This window comes from Sminthopsis crassicaudata, chromosome 2 (genome assembly GCF_048593235.1).
Source record: "Sminthopsis crassicaudata isolate SCR6 chromosome 2, ASM4859323v1, whole genome shotgun sequence".
Taxonomy (NCBI): domain Eukaryota; kingdom Metazoa; phylum Chordata; class Mammalia; order Dasyuromorphia; family Dasyuridae; genus Sminthopsis; species Sminthopsis crassicaudata.
The window spans coordinates 147,763,086-147,784,130 of NC_133618.1; the positions used below are offsets into that span (position 1 = coordinate 147,763,086).

Sequence of the window (21,045 nt, forward strand, 5' to 3'; positions counted from 1 at the left end):
CAGCATACATCCTTGTACAGTATCATTGTTGAAGTGTATAATGATCTTCTGGTTCTGCTCGTTTCACTCAGCATCAGTTGATGTAAGTCTCTCCAAGCCTCTCTGTATTTCTCCTGTTGGTCATTTCTTATAGAACAATAATATTCCATAACATTCATATACCATAGTTTACCCAACCATTCTCCAATTGATGGACATCCATTCATCTTCCAGCTTCTAGCCACTATGAAAAGGGCTGCCACAAACATTTTGGCACATACAGGACCCTTTCCCTTCTTTAGTAGTTCCTTGGGGTAGAAGCCCAGTAGTAGTATGGCTGGGTCAAAGGGTATGCACATTTTGATAACTTTTTGGGCATAATTCCAGATTGCTCTCCAGAATGGTTGGATTCTTTCACAACTCCACCAACAATGCATCAGTGTCCCAGTGTTCCCACAGCCCCTCCAACATTCATCGTTATTTGTTCCTGCCATCTTAGCCAATCTGACAGGTGTGTAATGATACCTCAGAGTTGTCTTAATTTGCATTTCTCTGATCAATAGTGATTTGGAACACTCTTTCATATGAGTGGAAATAGTTTTAATTTCATCATCTGAAAATTGTCTGTTCATATCCTTTGACCATTTATCAATTGGGGAATGGCTTGATTTCTTATAAATTAAAGTCAATTCTCTGTATATTTTGGAGATGAGGCCTTTATCAGAACCTTTAACTGTAAAAATGTTTTCCCAATTTGTTACTTCCCTTCTAATCTTGTTTGCATTAGTTTTGTTTGTGCAGAAACTTTTTAATTTGGTGTAATCAAAATGTTCTATTTTGTGATCAATAATGGTCTCTAGTTCTCCCTTGGACACAAACTCCTTCCTCCTCCACAAGTCTGAGAGGTAAACCATCCCATGTTCCTCCAATTTATTTATGATTTCGTTCTTTATGCCTAAATCTTGGACCCATTTTGATCTAATCTTAGTATGTGGTGTTAAATGTGGGTCCATGCCTAGTTTCTGCCATACTAATTTCCAGTTTTCCCAGCAGTTTTTGTCAAATAATGAATTCTTATCCCAAAATTTGGGATCTTTGGGTTTGTCAAAGATTAGATTGCTATTTTTATTCACTATCTTGCCCTGTGAACCTAACCTATGCCACTGGATCTGAGTTCAAATGTGACTTAAGACAATTACTAGTAATGGGACCCTCAGATTGCCTCTAAAAAGAAAAAAAAAGAAAAAGAAAAAGATTGGATATGAGCTTGGGAAATGTGAAAAATAAGACAGAAGTATCCATTTCTCACATTTGGGAAATAAGAGAAACCTGAATGTAGGTCATGTAGGAAATGTAGGTCAAGAACCTTGAATGTCAGATTAGACATTTGGATTTTATGCTATAGACAACTAGAAACAGTTAAAACTACTCAGAGCCAGGGAAGAGCCAGGACCCTGCCACCAAAACTCTTTTGAAACTAGAAGGGAACAAATTCACTCTAAGTTTCTCCCTAAAACATCTGCTGTCAGCCATCTGTGAATGTACATGTGTATCTCTTTTTCTCTCTCATACTCACGTGTTCCTTTCGTAACTCTTATCTGCAGTTCATTTCCTGTCTTAACAGCCCTCAGTGACCTGCTGGCAAAAGAAATACCAAGTATTTGGGACCTGCCCCAGAAAGCACTATGCTGGCCAACTTCCCTCCTGCCCAGGTAGTGTGAATCCTGGGAGCAGTAGGTCAGGGAGGAAAGGATCAGAGGCATGAGCAATGAGAGGAACGGGATTGGTGTGAGAGGGACCTGGAGTCCACAAGTCCGGGATCAGAAGATGGGTTAAATCAACCTGGGGACTATCTACTGCTCCACAGTTTATCTCCAGAAATGGGCTAGAACCTGAGAAAAGGGGAATTCACCTCACGGTCCTCTAAGATGCCTATTAGCCTCTTCTCTTCCAAAATCTTCCAGTTTCTGAAGTTTCCTAGGTTATAACCAGGCCAAGGTAGCAGACTGGCCTCAGTGACTATTACTTGTCCTGAAGTCTCTGGCTGCAGAATCTCTTTGAGACTAGAGATCTCTCCTCCTCCACTGCCCCGCCTGAACTTCGGGGGGTATACAGTCATTTCAAGGCCTGCCTAGGAAGAAGACAGCATCCCAGTAGCAACTGCGAGGGATAAAACACTCACCATGGCTTTCTTCCTGAGGCTGCTCAGATTTGGAACCGAGAAAAAGAAGGGAAAGCATTATACCAACATAAAACTAGATGTAAATCCTGAGGATGTGTGGGAACTTGTGGGAGAGCTGGGGGACGGAGCCTTCGGGAAAGTATTTAAGGTAAGCAAGCTATGGCTGGGACTAATTCTTGGGAGGGAGGGAGAAGATGTTTACTCATATGACCCAGATGGAGAATCAGCTTCTCTGGGAGTCTTGGAGATCTTAATACTCTTGGGATGGGCCATAAGGGCACAAGGGAGCAGGATCCTATATCTTCTCCCACTAGAGGGGGGTGGGTAGGAGAAACCCTAATTTTTCTCAGTCTCATTTGCCCTTGGCTACCTGCTAGAAAGATCTTGCATTAGGAACATAGGTTGGAGATTTTATTTTACAAAAATGAATAATGAGACACAAAGAAGATAATGACTTAGCTTGGATCATCAGTTAATAGGTATCAGGGTGGAATTTGAACCTACGACTTCCTGGCTGTCTATCCACTATGCCTACATGTTGCTCTGAATAAAGGTACTTCACTCACAGATACTCAAAATAAAACTGGGAATTCCATGGCCCCCACTGCAATATGTGACTTCCTAACTTTTTCCTGATTTCCTTATATTTTTAGTGTTCCATATTTACTTGTGTCCTCTTTTTTTTTTCCTTGTTGATCTCATCCACATACAGCCTCTTCAATTGTTACCTCTCTGCAGACTATTCTCCACTTTTTATTTCCCACATTTCAAACTGCCAACTGGTCATTGCAACTTAAATGTCCCCCTGACTCTTCAAACACATCCAACAAAACTCACCATCTTCTACTTCAAATCACTCTTTCCTGACCTGGCCATCTCTAGCAACTGCACTAACTTCGTAGGTACCTGTGATAGAAACATCACAGTAATGTCAGGTACAATCTATCTTCAAGTCCTATTGATGATTGAGTCTTTCTTTCTGATGTCACTTGAAAGTCTCTCCTTTCCATTCCCACTACCTGAACTTATTTTCATGATTTCTCATCAGAACTATTTCAGTAATCTCCTTATGAGCCTCCCTGCCTCCATTCTCTCCCCTTCTAATCCATATCTGCCATTACTGTATTAATCTTCCTAAAACAGTATCCTTCTCTTCTCGCTCAATAATAGTCAATATCTCCCTATTGCCTACAGAGTAAAGTACAAATTCCTTAATCTAGCATTCAGATCTTCTGCAATCTGGCACTCCAGGTCTTTCTCTACCTAGTTCTAATTCATTTCTATCTCTATTTTCTATCCCAGCCTTAGACATAACAAATGAGCCAGCCAAACTGAACTAACTTGTTATTCTCTCAACACATCTGGCTTTTTCCCCCTTTACTTTGCCCATGCCATCCCCTCTGCCCAGAGGAAGCTAATGAATCCCCCATTCCTTACTTCTTGGCTATCTTACAAGGCTCGGATCAATTGCCACATTCTCCAGGAAGCCTTCCTTGGTCCCTCCAATCAGAAGTGATTTCTCTTTGCCCTGGGAGGGAGGCTGAAGATGTTTGCTGATTTGACCTGGATGAGACATACCTCAAAGAGAATCAGCTTCCTCTGGGATGAAGTCTTGGAGATCTTAGTACTCTTGGGATGGGCCAGAAGGGCACAGGGAAGCAGGATCCTATATCTTCTCCCACTAGAGAGGGTGGGTAGGAGAAACCCTGATTTGTATTTATTTGTTCCTCTTCTCTTATTCCCCTTAGACAGCAGGGGCTGTACCTGATATTTTATCTCATACAAAGCAGGTTGCTTTTTAATGGGGGGTGAATTAATGAATGAATCAACACTGCCTGAATATCTTCTGCAATAATAATAGCTGATATTTAAACATTGCTTTATAAATTGCAAAGTGTCTGGCCTTGTAAATAGAGAGCTGATCTCAGGCAAGAAAGTCTAGATTCAAGTCTGGCCTCTCAAACCCAATAGCTATGTGGCCCAAAAAGGCATTTTCCTTCTCCCCAGACAATTCTAAGATTGTAAGTTGCCCAGTGACCATGACAGAACAAGTTCCTCACCCAGACTTTCCTACTCTGGTGTAATTTCAGATAAGAGTTTTTAAAAAGTCCCTTTGCATAGATCTCATTAGAACCTCAGAGCCATTTTGTGGGATCACTTTTATCTATGGGTATGATTAACTTCAGTTCACACCTGAGGAAAATGAACCTCAGAGAGGTTAACTCTCTTGCCTGGGGTCACTCAGCTGTCAGCGCTTTCTCACAAATTCAGCCCTCTGTCTATTATAGAACACTGCTGGACTGATGCTTTCAAAACAGGAGAGTGATCTCTTCTAGCTCTGATTAAATTAGTGTGACCTTGGGCACACATTTCTCTCTGTGTTTCATTTTCCTCATCTGAAAATGAGTGGGAGTGATAAGCTGACCCATAAGGTCCCTTCAAGCCGAAACACTTGATGAGTTTGGAAGGGGCCTGAGCCCTTTTCTAGGGCCCTGTTATCTGAGACTAAGAACAATGACACACCAGCCTTCAGTTTCCTGTTTACAGCTCTTGTTATTATGAAGTGTGGTTTCAACAAGAAAAAAAAAGGTCTCACAAAAGCAAAGCTTGTGGAGAAGGGCTTATTTTTGTCCCTTGTACATTTATAATTTTTTTCTGGACGCCCACTTAGGCACCATGCTTATTCTAATTGTTCAAAGAGTAATTGTGGAGAAGGGGAAGATTTTCAGGTAAAATGGAACAGTCTAGATTCCCAAGTGGGCATCTGAGCCCACCTAACACAACTCATTTTGCTGACATGAACCAAAGATCCACCTTTCACCACTTTTTACATCAATAGCCTGGTTCTTGCTGGTAAGTCCACTGACCAGATGGAGCTACCCAAAAGAATTCCATTCACAACTGCCTCTATTTCCTGCATGCCCACAGTAGACTGTGAGGTTCTTGAGAGCAGGGAATTTTTTTAAACTTTCTTTGTATTCCCAGCCCTTATTTAGCACAGCATAATAAAATTGATGTCTAATTTTTATTTCAGTTAATTAGTGGCTAAAGGTTTACTTCTACTTGTTGAAAAAACACAATTCAAACCTATGTAGGCAAGAACTGTAATATTTATGGTATAAATTGTGTAGAGTATGACATAGTGGCAGGAAAATATAAAGTTAATATAATTCTCACCCTCACGAAGCTCACAGTCTAATAAGGATGACAAATGTACACACATATAGTAAATGATAAGTAAAAGCATAAAATGAAGTGAATTCAGATGAAATAAGAGATCGATTCCTTCTGGGGGGATCAGGGAAGGCATCACAGAGGAGGCGTCATTTTGAGTTGAGACATGAAAGAAAGATTGATTCAAACTAAGGCGAGTAGAAACTAGTTTAATTTTAAAGTGGAGAGTTTAATAAGCCAGCTGACTGCATGGGGATATGTTTCCATAGAGAAACTGAGGTGCAGAACTTATATAGTGTTTTAACTAACTAGGATTTACAAGAAAGATACAGAAACTAGACATGCAATTAGCTTGCTATTTTAACTAACATCTTGCAGCTGTTGTCATCTTTAGAAAGATACTTCAAAGAAAAGAGCCAGGAGACAAAAATTAACCTGGTACTAACAAAATGGGGAATGTAACAGGCTCAGGAGATAAGGGAAGTTAGGTCTGTTCTGGTATGATAGGGAATATAATTCTAGGGAAGGACAAGCTTGTTAAGATATAAAAACATAACTGAGATACAGGGAATTACTTAGACTAGGACATCTTGGGCAGGGATTGAATTAAGGAAATAATACCTGGACAATGTTTTTCTTTGCTATCCTTCATTGTGTTAGAATAGTATGTGAAGGGGGCCAAAGCCTCAAGGTTTAAGGTTTTATCCAAACTCAGTTTTTTCCTGACCTGATTGCAAGAAAAAAGGAGGCTGTGGCCTATTATCCAGGGCCTTACAAAATGTGGGACAGAAATGGGGTATATGGTGGACTTTGCAGACAAAGGCACATGTTCACACATGAATAGAGAAGGAAAAATTCAGGAAATGTTTGGGGTTCTGGGGCTCATACAATCATATTTTTAGAAATGATAAGGACTTGGACATCATTTAGGCAAACTTCTATATTTTATAGATTAAAAAAAGCAAGGATCAGAGCACCCCAAAAACAGCTCGACAGGAAGATACAGAGAGAATAGTGGACAAAAAATTAGAAAAGTAAAGTGGAGTCTGATTGTGAAGGATCTTGAATGCCAGCCCAAAAAGTATAGACTTCATTTGATTTAATTGGATCAAAGTTTAATTGAAACTATGGACTTCAATCTAATGAGTGATATGAAGTCAAACAATCATAGCAAGTCATAATTGAGTCTTAAGATTTTATAGATCATCAGGGATATACTAGCAGTTTTACTGCAATCTTCGGTATGAATGAAGAACTTATTAGAAATAAATCAAGCACCAACCCAACTTGTAGACCTTATTCCCTTTCTCAAATCATCTCCATAGCATTCTGTTCCTTCCACAACATCCTTGTTGCCATCTCTAGATTGAGTGGCAAATCATGCTATGTTTTTTTTTTTTACATAATTGAAACATGTTGGATTTCCTTTGGTAGAAGTCTGAAATTCTACAGCCAAATGTGACGTATTGGGGATAAGGAATGACTGATCAGGCTTAACCTACCCAAAGATAATTGCATTTAAACACAATGATGGCTTAAGTGATGTGGACTTTGGCTTTAAGAGGAACTTTCCATTACATGATCTCATTTGCTCCTCATAATTGCTCCAAGAGTGAAGAGGAGATACTCTAGGTATTGTTTATGTCATTTTCAAATGGGAGAGGCTAGAACCAAGAACGATTGAGTTTTTTCTCTAGAGCTGTGAAGTTAAGAAATTAGTCGTGTAGCATTTATTAAGCACCTACTATGTGCCAGGTACTGTGACAACTGCTGTAGATACAAAGAACAGCAAAAACAACAATAATTCTTGCTCTCAAGGAGCTGATGGAGGAGAAAACATGCAGTTACATACAAACAAGATATATATATATATATATGTATACAGAATTAAATGGATAACCTCCCTCTGAGAGAGGACACTAAGATTAAAAAGTAAATGCCCAGGGTTGAATGATAGAGGAGGAACAGCAAGACCACTGTACTAGATTGCAGTGTGTGTAAAGGGGAGTAAAGTATAAGAAGACTGGAAAGTTAAGAAGGGGCCAAATTACAAAGTTCTTAAATAGCCAAACAAGGGATTTTTTTACTTGATCCTGAGAATGATTGGGAACCACAGGAGTTTATTGTATGAGGGAGTAACATAGAGATCTAATAACTGTAGCTTAGTAACAGCAATATAGTCTAATTGCAACAGCTGAGTTCAGGTCCTCATCCCCTGGACTATAACAATAACATCCTAGTTGGTTTCTTTGTCACTGTCTATGTCCTGATGTAACATGACTGGTCCTTCTACTGGACTGGGGTCTTGAATATCACCCTTTGCTCCTCAGTGCAATCTGGCCTGGGTCCCTTGTGGATGACTTTCTCAAAGTTGGAGACTCCATTCTCTAAACTTAGAACACTCAGGAATGGATGAACCAAAAAACCAAACTTAGGATCCATTTCTTTGGGTTAGATGGAAGAAAATCTCATACTTCTTTCTCTTAGAGAAAAGTCTCTCACTGAATTCCTTCATACTACCAGAGGCTGGATGAAAACACTAAAGAGAAGAGATGACTAAAGCTAATTTGAGCTTTTTTGAAGATGCTGACTATCCTGCTAATCAAAAAAGGTTCTTCTTAACCACATGACTTGCTAAATGACTTGCATGGGGTCACACAATTAATAAATGTCTGAGATCAGATTTAAACTTAGAAAGGAGAGACTTTCTGACTCTGCACCACCTAGGTATCCTATTATATAGATGTGTATGTGTTTTTTCTGTTCACTCATCCTATCATTTTAAACTCTTCATGGCCCCATGGGCCAGCGCATGCCAGGTCCTTCTATCTATCCTTCATCATCCCCTAACGGCTATTCAGGTTCTTTTTTGTGGCTTACATGACACTATCCATTTCTCTCTCTGCCATTCTCTTCTTTTGCTTTCAATTTTTCCCAACATCAGGGTTTTTTCCAACGAATTCTGTCTTCTCAAACTGTTTAAGCTTCAACTTCTTATTTGTCCTTTTAATGAATAGTCTGAATTAATTTCTTTTAAAATAGTGATTTATTTGAGCTATAAGTAACTCTCAGAAGTCTTCTCCAGCACTATAATCCAAAAGCATTGGTTCTGTAGCACTCAGATTTCCTTATAGTCTAACTCTCATAAACATAGATTACTAATGGAAAATCCATAGCTTAGACTATATGAACTTTGGTTGCCAAGGGTATGTCTTTGCTTCTTAGAAGACTGTCCAGATATGCCATAGCTTTGCATCCAAGGAGCATGTTTTAGTTTGCCATGTGCAGTGATCCTTGAGCTTACGAATATAAAATCTGACCCTGCTTCCATTTCTTCTCCATCTATTTGCCAGGAAGGTGATGGGACCTGTTGCTAAGATCTTGCTTTTTTTTGCTTGCTTCAAGTCAGATTATTCACTCTCCTCTTTCACTCTCACCAAGAGGCTTCTTAGCCCTCTTCACTTTCTGCCATCAGAGTGATCTTATCTGAATATCTGAGATAATTGATATTTCTCCCAGCATTCTTAATTCTAGCTTTAGATTCATCCAGCTTGTCATTTCACATGATGTAATCTGTATGTAAATTGTAAATAAGGTGACAATATAGAACCTCATCATACATACTCCCTTCCCAATTTTATTTTTTTTTTACTGAAGCAATTGGGGTTAAGTGACTTGCCCAGGATCACAGAGACGAGAAGTGTTAAGTATCTGAGGTCAGATTTGAACTCAGGTCCTCAGGACTGGTGCTCTACCCACCACACCAACTGGCTAGCCTTGCCTTCCCAATTTTAAACAAATCAGTTGTTGCATGTTTAGTTCTAACTGTTATTTCTTGGTCCATATGCAGGTTTCTCAAGAGACAAGTAACATGATCTGGTATTCCCATCTTCTTGACAACTTGCCACATTTTGACATGATCTATACAGCCAAAGGCTTTAGTGTAATCAATGAATCAGAAGTAGAATGTTTTTTTTCTGAAACTCCATTGCTTTCTTCATAATCGAGCAAATATTGGCAATTTGGTCTCTAGTTCCTCTGCTTCTTTAAAAACCTGTGCTTTTCTGATAATTCTTAGTTCACATCTTACTGAAGCCCAATTTGCTGAATCTTAAACATAACTTTGCTGGTAATGCAGGTATAAAGCCTGATAAGACAGCCATTTTGCTTACAATTGTTTAGTGATTTGAACATTCCTTAGCATTGCCCTTCTTTAGGATGGGAAGTAAACTGATCTTTTCAAATCCAGTAGCCACTACTGAATTTTCCAAATTTATTGCCATGTTGAGTGCAGCATTTTAACAAAAACATCTTTCAGGATTTTGAGTAGCTCAGCTGTAATTCTATCACCTCCACTAGCCTTATGGTTAGCAATATGTACTGAGGTTCAGGTTAACTTCATTCTCTAGGATTTATGGTTCTACAGCAGCAACCATACTGTTGTCATTATCAATTATTTAAGCTCTTTTAGAATTCTTTTGTGTATTCTTGTCACTTCTTAATCTCTTCTGTTTTCTACCTCTTCCTAAGTCCCTACCATTTTTGTTTTTATCAGGCCTATTTTTCATTGAAACATTGCCTTGATATCTTTAATGATCTTGAAGAGATCTATCTTTCCTTTTCTATTATTTTCTTTTATTTCTTTACATTAGTCATTTGAGAAAACCTTATTTCTCTTGGCTATTCTTTCGAATTCTACATTAGATTGGGTATATTTTTCCCTTTCTCCTTTCCTTTTTACTTTCCTTCTTTCCTTAGCTATTTATAAAGCCTGATAAGACAGTCATTTTGCGCTCTTGCTCTTTCTTTTATTTGGTTATTTTTTTTGTTGCTGCTTCCTGTACAATATTGTGAACTTCTCTCTGTCCATAGGTTATAGGCACTCTATCTACTAGACATAATACTTTAAATCTATTCATAATTTCATTTCATATTCATAAGGGATGTTATTTAGGTCATATCTGTATGGTCTGACACTTTTCTCTATTTTCTTCAATTTATGTCTGGATTTTGTCATGAACCCACAACCAGCTCCAAGTCTTTTAACTGACTATTATATCAAGCCTATAATTGACTATATCATTTTTGGTTGCAAAGTACATGATCAATATGATTTTTATATTGGTCATCTGGTTTGATGTCCTTTTGGAGAGTCTCTCCTTTTGGGTTGTTGAAAAAGAGTGAGTTATCTTGACAAAACACTTCTCAGTTTTTGCCCTGCTTTATTTTGTACTCCAAGGCCAAATTAGTTTATTATTCCAGTTATCTTTTGATTTATTATGTTATCCTTCTAATCCCCTATGATGACTGTCACATTTTTGATATTATTCCTTTTTAAAAATATTTCATTTTTCCAATTACATGTAAAATAATTTTTAACTTACAAATTCTCTCTTTTTCACCTCTCCCCAAGGCAGCAAGCAATTTGATAGAAGTTAAACATGTGCAGTCATGCAAAACATATTTCCATATTAGTCATGTTGTGAAAGAAAACACACAAAAAAGTAAAAAAAAAAATATGCCTCAATCTGCACCCAGACTCTATTTCATGATATTCTGGAAGATGTTGTAAATCTTCATAGAACTGAGCAACTTTGGTCTCTTTTACATCAGTTATAGGTACATAGACTTGTATTACAGTGATGTTAAATGGTCTTAGATTGAAATAGATATCATTCTGTCATTTTTGAGATCATGCCCCAGCATAATTTTCCTCACCTTCTTATTGAGTAAGGGGGCTACTCTGCTTCTTCTAAGGTATTCTTGCCTACAGACCTATATGTAATGATCACTCCATCAAATTCAACCGTTCCCTTTGATTTACATTCACTCATACACAAGAAGTTAATGTTTAATCTTTCTATCTCTGACAATATTGACCTTTAAAGCATTAGCCTTTCATTTTGTTACCACATACACCCACATCAGAGCTTCCTTTCTGCTGTGACCCCACCACTTCATTCTTTCTGAAGCTACTTGGAGTTGTCCTAGGTCCTTTCCTAGTAGCATACTGGAAACCTTTCAACTTGAGGGATTCATCCACCATCATCTCTTTTATCATTTTAGTGCTGTCCATAGGAGTTTCATGGCAAAGATACTTGAGTGATTTGCCATTTCCTTCTCTGGTAATTTATTTTTTGTCAGAACTCTCCCCTATGCCTTGTCTGTCTCTTATGTAGCCCTGCATTAAAAAGTTCATAGTTTTCTTGAGCTACACAAACTCCTTTGCCATGACAAGAACAAGGCAGTGATCTAGAAGGTGAACATGTACATACATATATAGATATATATCCAAATGAAATATTGAATGGATTTCCCCATTATTCACCTCATGTTAGCCTTATGCTAAGAATTAAGAACTTCATAAGGAAATAAATTCTGACAAGAAGGCTCTCATCTGTATTGAATTTATTTAATCAGATTAGAGTTCCAACATAAAAGAAAACTAATCATTTCTTTTAATATAAGAAAACCATCACTAATTTTACATTAGAGCAGCCATTTGTGTGATAGTGACTAATGTGCAAGATATTACAGAACTATATGCCTCTGTATGATCAGATCATTGCCTGGTTAGAGATAAGATCAAAATGAATGTCAAATTAAAGGAACGATAAACATGAGAAAGTAAAGTATTCAATCACAACAGCTGGATCCAAATCTCTTTAAATAAGCTGTTGACTGAAGAAAAAAAAAAAGGTAACTGCATGTTAAAACATTGATAAAGATAAATTTAATCAAGGAAGTCAGAGAGCCAAGAAACTACTTTAACCAACAAACATTTCTTCCCTTTGCCAAGTTAAGAATTTTGGCAACCAAGGATAAAGCTAATCTAAAATATTAATTAATTTGCAAAACATTATAGAGGACTACATCAAAAGCTTACAAAGAGTATCATTTTACAAACCAGAAAAAATAGTGTAATGGAAAATGAGGTTGGGAAAAAATTAACATGAGAGCCAATTAAATTAGAATATTCCAACATTTGTAGCTATTTGTAGGAAGGAAAACAAAGATATGAACTGGACTAGTTTTCTGAGATTTCTGTGTTGATTTATTTTTGTTAATGACAGTGAAACCAACATATTTGTATCCTAATACACTGTACATTAGCAATCAATGTTGTATACCCTGATCCTTCACTTCAGTCATGACACCCCTAAAAGCTACCTCTAGGATCAAAGCATGCTTTGGATCAGCATCACTCAAAAAAATCACAGTTCTCAAGCCTTCATTGACTTTTTTTTACTAGAACAACCAAAAGACCCATTTATTTACAGCAAAATACTTTTAATTAAATAGCACAGTAAAATATATGAAGAGAATTTCTCCTATATATACATGCTTTTACAAATTTCTTCAGCAAAGACATTTTCCTCTTTAAATTCAATCCCTATGTTTTGTTGCCTCTTTGTATGAAGACAGAGGTACCCAGAGTCTTAAAGGCAGTTGCATTAATTCTCAAATAGCATGTTTAACAAAGAAAAAACATAATTAGAAAAAAATCCATTTTCCTCTTCCAATCCTCTATCATAAAGCAATCTTTTTTTAACTGGATTCTATAGGGGCTTGAGAATTTCTCTCTAAAGCTATATTTCCATCAAAGGGTTCAACAATTTAATGGATTTTGTGGTAAATTGTAGGTTTCAATATCTTTCTCCAGGAGAGAATGAAAACTTTTATAGAGTGGAACTGGAAATGATTTAATATATGATATAATTTTACTCATAATTTTGTTAAGCTCAAATATGAAAGTGTCCATTAAGGAAAATAAACTTTAACAAGAATACTACACTTCTACAGCTGTCAGAAAGAAACAGAGACAGAAGGAGACACAAACAGAAAGACAAAAATAGAAACATAGAAACATAGAGGAAGACAAACAGATTTTAAGAAAGAGAAAGGCAGAGTCAGAAAGAAGAAAAACAAAGAAAGAAAATGAAAGATTGAGAAAAAGAAGGGAAGAAGAAAAAAAGAAGGAAAGGAGAGGAAGGGAAAGAGTTAAAGAAATCATATATTTTGTATAAAGAAGACAACTCATTTCAATAAGAAATACCATAAGATTCTATTGTGAACAATTTAGAAGATTTTTTTAAATGTATAGACCATTATTATTTGAAAACATAGATTTGGGCTAAATATTTAGCAGCAATACATATTCGTTATAGATAATTCAATTCAAAAATATTTATTTCATGCCTTTTTGTGCAAGAATTGAAATAATGGTCTCTAGTAATGATGAGTACATGCTCATTCCAACACGAATCTATTGGAATTGACTTGAATCACCTCACTATTGAAAAGAGCCATGTCCATCACAATTGATCTTCACATAATGTTGTTATTGCCATGGACAAAGTTCTCTTGGTTTTACTCAGTTCCCTCAGCATCAGTTCATGTAAGTCTCTCTAAGCCTTTCTGAAATATCCTGATGGTCATTTTTTGCAGAACAATAATATTCCATTACATTCATGTACCATAACTTATTTAGCCATTCCCTAACTGATAGGCATCCACTCAGTCTCCAATTCCTTTCCACTACAAAAAGGGCTGCTACAAACATTTTTGCATTTTTGAGTCTTTTTATGATCTCATTGGGATGCAGGCCTAGTAGAGACACTGCTAGATTAAAGAGTATGCAGTTTGATAGCCCTTTGCATATAGTTCCATATTACTCACCAGAATGGATGGATCAGTTCACAATTCCACCAACAATGTATTAGTGTCCCAGTTTTCCCACATCCCCTCCAACATTCATCATTATTTTTTCCCATCGTCTTTGCCAGTCTGAGAGTTGTATAGTGGTACCTCAGAGTTGTTTTAATTTACAATTCTCTGATCAATAGTGATTCAGAGCATTTTTTCATATGACTAGAAATGGTTTTAATTTCTTCATCTGAAATTTGCCATATTCTTTGACCATTTATCAATTGGAGAATGGCTTGTATTCTTATAAATTTGAGTCAATTCTCTATATATTTTAGAAATGAGGCCTTTATCAGAACTCTTCGATGTAAAAAAACATTTTCCCAGTTTACTGAGGAAGCCTTTCGCAGTCATTTCCTTCTGAGATAGTCTTCCATTTATACTGTATAATTTTACATGTCCAGTTATTTGCATGTGATTACCCCCATTACAACAGGAAATCCTTGAGGGTAGTATTTTTGTCTTTCTTAGCATATCTAGTCCTTCATACAATTCCTGCACATAGTAAAAACTTAATAAGTGCTTGTTTATTGACTGACAAAAATATTTAAGAATCTAGACTAGAGGAAGGATTCCATTGGGTTAGGTAAATTTTCCAAAGGAATTTGAAAGAATATATGGACAAGACCATATAGGTTGAGAAGACACAGAGAGCATGGAGCCTGAGAACAGTGATGAGAATATGGATAGTCTGCTGATTTGGTTTGAGTCTAGCTTTTCTTGAGGCAATATGCTTGTGTTTTACACCCCTGTCCATCTATTTGTAGAATTGCCCCAATGGGCTGCCCTAATGCATCAATAATCCAGCTAATTTTGGGTATAATGTCAACTCATTACTCTAGGGTACAAGTGTGGGTTCCAGGTCCTAAGGTGGGGTATTGACATGCTACCCCAGTGAGAGTGATGACTACAGTCATCTCCCATAAAGCTAAAGATAGGAGAGCCAAGGCTCAAGAACAACTTCTTCAGCTACCAGTTGACACCTGCTCCTTCACCCTCCATTGGTCCTAAAGCCATCATGCCTGAGGTCCAGTGACTAATGGAGTAGTGATATCTGTCCCTTGTTGCCCATGACCTATACTCTCTACTGCCTACTCTTTCTGCTTAGGTCTCTGGCCTTCCTTTAAATGATTAAAATCAGTTTCTTGCTGCTCTCCCTTAATGTTAATGCCTTCTCTAAGATTACCTTTCATTTTTACATATATAAAGATATATATATCTTTATATACATACATAATAGATACATACACAAAAATATATATTAATAATAGGTAATATATTTAATATGTATATACTATATATGTTTCTTTATGTGCATAGTTTTTGCATCTTATCTTTCTCATGAAAATATAAATTCTTTAAGAGCAAAACTGTTTTTGTCTTTCTTTGATCCTAGTACTTTACACAGTGCCTGGCACATAGAAGGCACTTCATAAATGTTTATAGATTGATTGATACGAGGTGTTTAATAAATCCTTGTTGACGTACTGACTTATTTGACTCTTGGGAAGATTTTTAAGTCCTAAAACTGTTACAAATGACTGGGAGAGCTAGGTATTTATTATCTTCAAAGTAATTATGACTACCCTTTGAGGAAAGTTTGGAAATGTCAGCAATAGCAAGCTTGTCCCTGGGTCCCTGGAAACTTTGTTCAAAAGGCACATCAGCCAATCAACTGCTTTTTTGTCGGTTCTGATCTGAAATACATCTTCAATTACTCCTAGGGATGACAATATTGTCTGTAAGAGCACAGATTTAGAGCTAGATTGGATCTTTAAAAAATCACTAAATTTAGCTCCGTCTTTTTGCAGTTGAGGAAACTGAGGCATACAAAGTGCCACACATATCTCTAAAGTGGAAGATGAACCCAATGCCTCCTGACTCTAAGTCCAGAACCTCAATAACAGCCCTAAGTCTTTTTGATTTTAGTTTCAGATATTTGACTCCCTGCCTTCTTTCCTCCATCCTTCCCCCTCTGCCATACACACTTTCAGAGTTCTCCAAAACATTAGTAATTTGAAACTTTTGTTCATCAGAAGTTACTTCTCTACCTGTGGCTCTCATATATCCCTTTGTGCTCTTGTACTCCTATCATATTCTATTTTCCAAAATGATAATGATGTTTCACAGTTATTCAGTTCAATTTGACAGGTCTTTACTAAGCATAGCTATGTTCTGGGAGTTGAGGGACCAAGGACAAAACTTAAGTCTTTGTCCTCTAAGGGCATCCATTCTACTGGGTTAAAGGCAAACAATATATAACATGCATGCAGACATACAGAAAACATTTAGCATAATGACTCTAATTGTAACATATTGCTATATTAATAATAACAGCTAATATTTATATAGCACTTTAAGATTTGCAAAGCTCTTTATATAAGGTGTCCAAAAAGTCTAAGACATTTTAAAATTTTAATAGTTAATAAATAAGTTTCTTGCTTTATTTATTTATTTTACGAGGTTTCTTGGGTCATACAGCTAATTAGTATTAGATGTCTGAGGTGGGATTTGAATTCACATCTTACTGACACTCTATCCAACCAATTGCCCCTAAACAGGTTTTGTTTTTTGTTTTTTGTTTTGTTTTTTTAAAATAACTATGAAATAGCTATTTAAAGCTTTAAAATGTCCTAAGACTTTTGGAACATTATATGCTATTAAAGCTTTAAACTATATTGAGACATTTGGGACACATTGTTATATATGCCCTCACATTCATATTATAGCATAATATCATATAGATATTATATCATATTATATGTGTTACATACATTATATCATATCCATATTATAACAATATAGCCTATATATTGCCTAATATTACATGGTTGCATATTTGTTATAATATATTTTTTAAATTATAAGATCATTAAGGACAAGGATCATATCTTAATTATCTTGAATCCTGTAAGACTCATCATTAGATTTTTGTCTTTCTTTTCTTTTCTTTTTTCTTTTTTTTGCTGTGACAATTGGGGGTAAGTGACTTGCCCAAGGTTGAACAGCTAGAAGTGTTAAGGGTCTGAGACCAGCCTGAGATTTTAGGGCTGGTTCTCTATTCCCTGCACCACCTAGTTGCCCCCTCAACATTGTATTTTAAGCTGAATAATTATTTCATAAAACATTGTTGAGTAAATATCTCTGTGTCTTTTTTAGAGGCAGCTGGTAGTTCAGTGGTAGAGCTCTAGGCTTAGAGTCAGAAAGACTTCAATTCAAGTATGGCCTTAGATATTTACTAGTTGTATGACTCAGGATAATTTCCTTTGTTTGCCTCAGTTTCCTCATCTGTAAAATAAGGATAATGATAGCACCTGCTTCATAGAGTTGTTGTGAGGATCAAATGAGATAATCAAAAAAGAAAAAGCACTTAGCATAGCAGCTGGCATATAGTGTTTATTCATTTATCTTTGTTGACTGGCACTGTTATTATTTTTTTATTTTCCTTAGTCTCTCCATTGGTGTTAGTCATTTCTATCTCTGGCTTTTTCTTGGTAACCCCCTTTCTTTTTCCCATTTCCTCTAAGCTTTGAATCCTAGAGTGGGAATCTTTCTTCATGCATGATTTCCCGCCTTTGGTTACAAAAAAGACTCCTTACTATGTATTGGAATATGGACTAGGACCCTATTAGAGCCCATTCCAGCATCCTAGAACCTGATGGAGTTTATGCTTTGCTAACAGAGGCTTCATGTTAATATGACAGAACTTAACAGAATTTATGCTCGGCTAGCGTGGAGAACTTCCTCAAGTGGAGATTCCAAGGAGGAACTCAGCAATTGGAGAAGGAAGTGGAGGTGAAGTAGTCTGGACTGTCAGGAGGTGAGCCAAGTTTTAGGAGTTGGATCAGAATAAACAAGAAGGGATCAGTCAGGATCATCTTTGGGAAATTACAGAGTTTTAAATGGTTTCCAGCTTGTCCTGGAAAATCAATATTCCAATAGTACTATTAAAAGGCTTCAAGACATGGAGAGGCTCCAAAGAACTGAGTAGTGAAAAGCAGAGTGAGTGAAAGCAGGTTGTGACATAAAACCAACCTATGGAACACCTCAAATAAGAACAGGGTATTAACAGGGGCATGTCTGAGAGAAAAGGAAAATGATCTGGTTATATTGCAAGGGTGAAGGATGATGTGTAGACAATCGAAATCCCACCACCAGTATTGTTGCTGTTGCTTATCCTTTGCTCTTGAAGATGACCTTGACATTAGGGAGTTGATGCCATTACATACAAGCAAATTATATTTGAGAGCAGGAAGACCTCACTTTCTCCTCTAGAACCACTTGGGTGCTGGGGCCAGATACAGATCAGGATGACTGGAGATGGCCCTGGATGCAGGTTACCACTGACATCCTTAAGATGTAAAGAACTGAGGAATGCAAGTTGGGAGGAAGGTTCCCAATATTTTGAATGGTTGTCCATTCCATGGGATGACATGGACAGAGCCACACAGAACAAACAAGTCTAGAGAGATTGCAACTTGTATCTTTGGAGAGAATATACAAAGTAATGAGATCATAGATTCATTTGAGCATTTGGGAGAAGTAGCCTGATGTTGGGGGATAGAAGGTTGAATCTAAAAGTTAATAAGATCTGGATGCAAACCCCACTTTAAACTCATTCTTACTGTATGACATTAGGCAAATCATGCAATTTCTTCAGCCTTAGTTTCCTCATCTGTAAAATGGAGCACCTATTAGTGCCTACTTTATGAAATTTTAATGAATCAATAAAATGGCATATGTAAATTAATTTGCAAGCCATATATATATATATATATATATATATATATATATATATATATATATGTCAACTATTATCATCACTATGGTGTAAAAGGAAAAACAAAGGTTTTAATTTCAAGGAGAAATGAACGTGAGTCCTACCACCAACTTGCTGTTCAATATTGGACAAGTCCATCATCTTCTCTGAGCCTCAGTTTATTTCTGTCAAATGAAGGGGTCACACTAGAATAATTTTAGGATACTTCCCAGCTCTAACATTTTATAGTATTCGGTATGTGAATAAGAGCTCTGAGAGAAGGCCTTTTATCACTTCCCTGACCCAGGAAATATGTGAACCAGCAAGTTTGCAGAGAAAGGCTAACTGTTTTAAGTCAGTCTCTTATATCAATCTGAAAGATGATTCTGTCCATTCCTGGAAGAGTAGGAAGCAAAATAGCAAAACAGAATGGAAGAGCCAGGAGATGGAAGCTGGAGAGTGTCCCAGATCAGTCCCTCCTGAGCCAAATCTGTACTGTTGCTTCATTCATTTTTTTGCAATGTTGTGAATTCCTAGAAAAAAGACACCCACATCCAGATGAAAGCACAAACTGACATACAAAACCAAAGTCCAATGCTTGGAAGTTTAGATTCCCTTTAGGAATTGTCAGTACTCCTTTCCATTAGCAAAAACAATAGCAACTGGAACACCAAATTTATCCTTCTCTTACTGAAGGGCAAAAGGCAAACTTAACATTTTGGCAATAAGGTATTGTGACCAGAAAAAGACCAGCTGACTTTTATCTACACCCAAGGCTATCTCTAGCCTGTTCTTATTTGAGGTTCCTTATAGGTTGGTTTTGTGGCACAAAATCTGCTTATATTCACTATGACCCACTCTACCACACTCAGTGTGATGGTAATATTCAGTGTCTTAGAGACTCTCCATGTTTTGAATACTTGTAATAATACCAATAGGATACTGATATTAAATAGATGAGTATTTGTTTCCAGGACAAGCTTGGGACCATCTAAAACTCTTTGTAATTTCCCAAAGACCCAAGATATATTATCTCCCAAATATTTTATCACAATGAAATTAATAACAATAACAACAATAATAATAATGATAGCTATTTTTACATAGTACCTACTATGTGTCAGGCACTGTAATTTTAATTACATTAAAATTAAATCAGATTAAAATAACCATTTAAGACTGGTTCTTTTAAGATATGGAATCTATCTACATCCATGTATGTGTGTGCACATTTATAATATATATAGTATATCTACTAATTTACATGTATTTATATTTGTGCTGTATATATTTTGGCACATACTTCTTGTCTCTTCCATTTGAATTTAAGACCCTTGTGAGTGGAGATTTTTTTTTTCCTTTTTCCTTTTGTCCCCAGAAAGGTTGCTTATCCCAAGGGAAGGTTATAAAACAATGAAAAACAGTTGAAGAAAACTAGTTGCCATTGTATACATGTCTGACAGCATATGAAACATCCCATTCCCTTACCCCTCAACTTTCTGCCAAGGTAGTGTTTTTTCACCACCTGCCATTGGAACCTAATTGGTCTGTCCTACCAAGAATATTCCAGGTGAGCTTAGCTTAGACGTGGGCTCTTCTGTTCGTTGTGAAATAATACAGATCACCTCTATTCCTGTAACAGAAAGTGATTTTTGTTTATTAAACTAGGAGGGGAAGGAAAGACAGACTTGGGATGACAGTTCAAGTTGGTGGGTAAGCCCCAATATGATTGAGTGCATTTTCTCTGTGAGGGAGGATGTGTGTGATGTAGAGCAAGAGGTAGAGAATGAGGTCTTGATGCGGGTGAGCAGCACTTCCTGCCAGTCTCCGTGAATGGAGAGAATCGGAAACCACAATGATTTCCTCTGGACTGTAGGGTTCAGCGTCTAGGGCTTCTCTGAATCGGGTGGGGAGTGGAGAAGAGGGTTGGGCAGGGATCATATAAACTTAGGAATACAGCAAAGAGGAGAATTGAGACTTTTGTTGTCATATGAATGTGGGAGAGGGGCAGGGAAGGGAAGAAAGGGGAAGGGAATAAGCATTATTCCAGGGCTATTATGTGCCAGGAACTGTGCTAAGAGCTTTTTTTTTTTTTTTTTTTTTTTATTAACAAATATTGACTCATTTGCTTCTCACAACAATCTTGTGAGGTGGTGCTTTTATTATCCCCACTTTAAAGCTAAAGGAACTGAGGCAGCCAGAGGTTAAGTGGTTTGTGAGGGTCACATAGTAAATGATTGAGGTC

The 21,045-nt window shown here is 36.9% G+C and overlaps 1 protein-coding gene across 2 annotated transcripts in view; it reads left to right on the forward strand.

Annotated features, from left to right (window-relative positions):
• The first annotated feature begins 1,599 nt into the window (after positions 1 to 1,599).
• Positions 1,600 to 21,045, forward strand: part of LOC141555042 (STE20-like serine/threonine-protein kinase) — a 63,087-nt gene continuing 43,641 nt past the window's right edge. For both annotated transcript variants that reach the window (XM_074287597.1, XM_074287598.1), the window contains exon 1: positions 1,600 to 2,309. In XM_074287597.1, the coding sequence (XP_074143698.1) occupies positions 2,163 to 2,309 (147 nt within the window). In that variant the 5' untranslated portion in view covers positions 1,600 to 2,162. The remainder of the gene's footprint in view (positions 2,310 to 21,045) is intronic.